Source organism: Vicia villosa, linkage group LG2 (genome assembly GCF_029867415.1).
Source record: "Vicia villosa cultivar HV-30 ecotype Madison, WI linkage group LG2, Vvil1.0, whole genome shotgun sequence".
NCBI classification, from domain to species: Eukaryota; Viridiplantae; Streptophyta; class Magnoliopsida; order Fabales; family Fabaceae; genus Vicia; species Vicia villosa.
The window spans coordinates 120350920-120356239 of record NC_081181.1 but is presented as its reverse complement, the minus strand read 5'-3'; the positions used below and the strand labels follow the sequence as shown (position 1 = coordinate 120356239).

General features: G+C 31.0%; 1 protein-coding gene across 1 annotated transcript; it reads left to right on the top strand.

Annotated features, from left to right (window-relative positions):
• On the top strand, nt 1-3059 carry LOC131651928 (2-oxoglutarate-dependent dioxygenase DAO-like). The gene is made up of 3 exons (XM_058921653.1): nt 1-477; nt 2215-2530; nt 2616-3059. The coding sequence occupies exons 1-3, from the start codon at nt 143-145 to the stop codon at nt 2859-2861; spliced, it is 897 nt and encodes a 298-aa protein (XP_058777636.1). The 5' UTR covers nt 1-142; the 3' UTR covers nt 2862-3059.
• Nucleotides 3060-5320: the final 2261 nt, after the last annotated feature.

Here is a 5320-nt window from a genome sequence, read left to right as displayed (position 1 = left end):
TTAAATTTAGCCTAATATAGATTAGACTGTACCAAGAAAACAAGAGCCTAGTTGAGCACCGATATTATATATATTTATATTTATACTATTGTATAATATTTGTATATCTATATCATCTCTCCATTCACCATCCTCCAATAGAATGGAAGAGAGCATTCCAGTGATAGATCTTGAAAAACTTTCAGATCAGTCTGAATGCAAGAAGCTAAGAGATGCATGTGAAAAATGGGGTTGTTTCAGAATAATCAACCATTCTATTCCTTTAACTCTTACGGCTGAGATGAAGATGGTTACTGAAGCTCTTCTTGACCTACCTATGGAGATCAAGAAAAACAACAAAGATGCAATTGCTGGAAGTGGTTACAAGGCACCAAGTGATGTTAATCCTCTCTATGAAGCTTTGGGGCTCTATGATTTGGGTTCAAAACAAGCTATGCAAGATTTTTGCTCTCAGTTAAACGTTACACCCTACCAGAGGTTTGTTTGTTTTCTGAACTCTATATTCGTATTTTCTGCTTTTTAGAATCAATAAATATCAATAATCAATTTTTTTTACTCATTTTAAACTTAAAAGTTAAATATCAAAGCATATTACATAAGGTTAACACCAAAATACATATAAAATAATTTTATACTGAGGTTCCCAAGTTTTTTAATTGTTTAATTTTGCCCCTACAAATTTCATTTGTTTGATTTTGACTTCTTAAGTTGGTCCTCTTTTGCATTTGATAGCTCCCAATGACATGTAGACTAAACTTCTCTTTTTTTATATATATTTTTTAAATATTTTCTATAATTTTAATTTTAATTTTTTTAATAGTTAAACTTTGAATGTAATATCTTAAAAATCTTAAATATTTCATTTAACATAATGCTTAATGACAAATTGTTTTGACAACACAAAAGATAGACCACTGGTCAATAACTCTATCATATTTAAGCATAAATTCTCAAAGTCTAACAATTTCATTGGTCATATAGAATTTTAATATTTTTATAAGGGATATTGTAGGCTTGTTTCTATATTTTTTATTAACTTTTTTAAAAGATTCATACATATTATTGGCTAAAGAGACTTATATTTTAATTAGTTAGTGTTCAATCTTTTGTGTTGTCAAAATAATTTGCCATAAAGTATATGTTGAATGAAATAATTAAAATTTTTAAAATATTTCTATTAAAACTTAACTATTAGAAAGATGTGAAAAATAAAATTGTAGAGATGAAAATTAGAAAGAAAAAAAAAAGTAAAAAAAAAAAAAGAAAAAAAAAAAAGAAAAGAAAAAGTAATAAAAAAGACAAGTTTAATCTACATGTCATTAAGGAACTATCAAATGCAAAAGGAGACAAACTTGAGGAGCCAAATCAAGTAATTGGTAAATTTCAAGGGGCAAAATCAAACAATTGAAAAATTTGGAGGATCAAAATCAAACAATTGAAATTTAGAGGGTCAAAATCAAGTAAATGGAAAACTCGGAGGGTCTAAACTACATTTAAACCTAAATAAAAATCAATTTTAGAGTTATTGATAATTTAATTCAAGGAGTGCTAGAAACTCTTTTCTTTTAACACACTCTACAACATTCCCTCTTTTATCGGATGAAACATGTAGGTACCTCACTTTTAAAATGGACTGCACATAAAGTAATACAATTCACATGTGTTTCAACTTTCAACCAATAAATAAAACGAATAATAGAGTGTTAAAAAGGGAGAGTTGCCGGTAAAGTGAAATTTATTACTCTATTAAACTCATTCTACCAAGTAAACATGTTCCAATGAAAAAATTTAGCTATAAACTATATCTTTGAAACTTGGTTGATGGAAGATGTTGCTAGCTTAGATATAGAATGCACTTGACGTGTGGTTATTAGCATTTGAGTTTGATCGCTTTACCTTTATGGCATGGTTCATTAAGATTATACTCCAATGTTACTTTGACTAAATTTAATTAAGAATGGATCTAACTTTTGTTATATAATAACTACTAAGTATATATTAGTTTTAATTTGTTACAACTAACCAATTATTCCCATTTTTACTTAATAGAGAGAAGCAATATTTAGCAAAAGGTAAAACTTCTTGTGTTTTTGTTTCAATAAAGAAAAGAGCTCAAATCATCTTTTCTCTTGTGCCATGGTGAAATCAAGTAAAAGCAAAATGCTTAATCCATTAGAGTTTTGAGTGTGACAGTTGATTTTGATGGATTCCTAGGCAAGTAATGGAGGCATATGGAAAAGCAATACATGATTTGGCAGTAAAAATAGGAGAAAAAATGGCTGAATCACTAGGCATATTTGGTGCTGATTTTGAAGAATGGCCATGCCAATTTAGAATTAACAAATATAACTTCACTCCAGAAGCTATAGGATCCCTTGGAGTTCAACTCCACACAGATTCAGGGTTCTTAACAATCCTTCAAGATGATGAAAATGTTGGTGGTCTTGAAGTTATGAACCATTCTGGCTCATTTGTTTCTGTCCCTCCATTTCATGGAACCTTCCTAGCCAATCTTGGAGATATTGCTAAAGTAAGTACTAATTAATAAGTACATATAGTAATTCAATAATTTTGTCACTAATTAAATTTACTAAGCATTAAGTTTATTAATTTAGGTATGGAGCAATGGAAGGTTTTACAATGTGAAGCATCGCGTGCAATGCAAGGAAGCTACTACTCGCTTTTCAATTGCTACATTTATGTTAGGACCTAGGAAGGGAAATGTTGAGGCCCCAATAGAGGTGGTGGATCATGATCATCCATGTTTATATCAATCTTTTGTTTATGAAGATTATAGAAAACTCAGAGTTTCTAAGGAGATGCATAGTGGTGAAGCTCTTGAGTTATTACGCTTGGTTTAAATGGTAACTTTAAGTGGCCAAATGCGGAATAATGGTTTATGAGGGATGCATGAGTAGGTAAATGATTTTAATGGAAATTATAAGGGATACTTTTAATAATAAAATGTATTAATAAGTTCAAATGTTATGTTTATCTAAAAAAGAATAGTTTGGAGGAAACACATAAATGTTGAAGTAATAAGGTAAGTTATTATCCTTCATTATTAATATAATATAGAATGCATATTGTTACAATATGAATATTTATAAATATATTATTGATAGAAAAATCAGAAATGGGATGCAGAGAAAAGATATGATAGAAAAATGGAGGAGGTAACCAAAATCAACTCTTTTTTCTTCCCAGAAATATAAGACAATCTAGGGGTCAAGGAGATATATGCAATATTTAGAGAGCATGGCGATATTCATGAAGTGATAAAACACCGTAAGTGGGATAAGAGGGAGAAAATGTATGGGTTTGCTAGATTCAGAAATGTGCAAGATGAAAGAATCATGGCTACTAAAATTGAACGAAATGTCCACATCCCTAGGTTCTAAAGGTAAAATAGGAAAGAAATAAAGAAAAAAATGTTAGATATAAGCACATTGCATCAAAACCGTTTGAGAATCGAAGACAGGGTATAACAAGGAGAATATAAAAGCAAGCATCCAACTATGTGCAGGGGAAGGAAAAAGATCATATGCTCAAGTGGCGGGGAATAATCAAAATTGGAGCTACACCTCTAGGAGCTAACATATGTTTACTTGAACAAGGAGAATAAGGAAAATTGAAGACATTAATGGAATAGGCGAAAGAATGAGTTGAAACAATGGTTCTCAGAGATTAGGGAATGACCACCAGAAGATGTAGACAATGAAAGATTAACTTCGCTCAGATGCTATGGAGTTCCATGTCACATTTGGTCACCAATTTTTTTTGAGTTCATGACATCACCGGTGGGAGTATATGTGTGTTCGGATGAAGAAACGAGTAAGCATACAAAAATGGATGTCGCAAAGGTCTTGGTCAGAACAAAGTATAGCATGGTTCTCATTGAAATGTTTAACATAGGGATAAATGAAGATATCTTTGGAGTTAAAGTTGTTAAGGACTCTCATGACTCGATGAGGATTGAGATACATAAGCCAAAGGAAAGGGAAGAGAAATCGGTAGATTCAGAATATGGGTCAGAGTTTGATTCAAGTGATCGAAAAGATGAATGAGATGACATTAGTACGGAAGGTTCCAACGAAGGTGGTGAATAAAATTCTGACAATGATAGTAGGGATGGTTCCAATGTGGGAGGTACAATGAGCATTAATATTGATGGTGACAAGAATATGGGAAATGAGGAAAACGATGGAAAAGAAATGGTGGTATTTAGAGGGAACAGAAAAATGAATGATGGTTTTGAGGTGTGTAAGCAAACGACTGGCACGATTTTAAATCAAACAAAAAGTAACCAAATAGAGGTGGTAAGAGAAACTTCAAAAAGTCAAGTAGGATGTGAATCAAAATGTGTCAGAAACAAAAAGTCATTAGGACTAAGGAGGGACAAAGGGACCATGGGCTAAAAAATTTCAATGACCTAGACTCAAGATTTGAGCATGCAGGAAGCAGGAATGAAATTGAAAAGAAGGAAAGGAAATAATGTAATGGGCATGAGAAAATTGGGCCTAGTTACACCAAAAGGCCTTGACTAGGACGAAATCAAAGACAAAGAGAAAAGACAGAAGATAGAAAATAGGAGGGACTAACGAAAAAATCATACTTATCTATGTAACACCCTAATTTTTTTATTTAGTAATTATTTTATTATTTAATTGCTATGATAATTATTATTTGATGCGTTGAATAATTAATTATTTGAGTTTTGGTGAATATGTGATTTAATTGGATTATTATGTGAATAATTGATTAAATGGAATATATGTATGTGTATTATATATTATTTGGGTTTATGATTCTAAGAATAGAAATAACTAGTTGGGCCTAATAATGAGAATAAGTAAGTAAAGTGGAAGTATGTATTATTAAGCCCATTAGTGGATTTTAAGTTAGTAAGGATTATATAAAACAAAAGAGATATAGAACTAGAAAGAAAAGAAGTGAAGAAAGAAGAGAATAGGAGAAAAGGGAGAAAAGAGGAGAAGAAAAAGGAAGAACTCTATAAGTGTCTTCATCTAAGGTAGGAGTGAGCATTCTTTGAATCATGGGTTTATATAATGATGGGTGATGGGTAGAAGCATAAAAATAGGAATTTTTGTTTTTAAAATTGCTAGATTTGAAATGTTAGGGTTTGAATTTGGATTCAAAACTTTTGTGTTAGAAATTATGTTTTAAGGTTCCTAATTGTTTATACATGTTAGATATAGGTTGCTATGTATTTAATTTGTATTATAGTGATGTTTAGATGAGATTTTGAGGGGATTTGAGTGGGAACCTGAGAGCTGCTTGTAGAAAAAATGCAGGATTT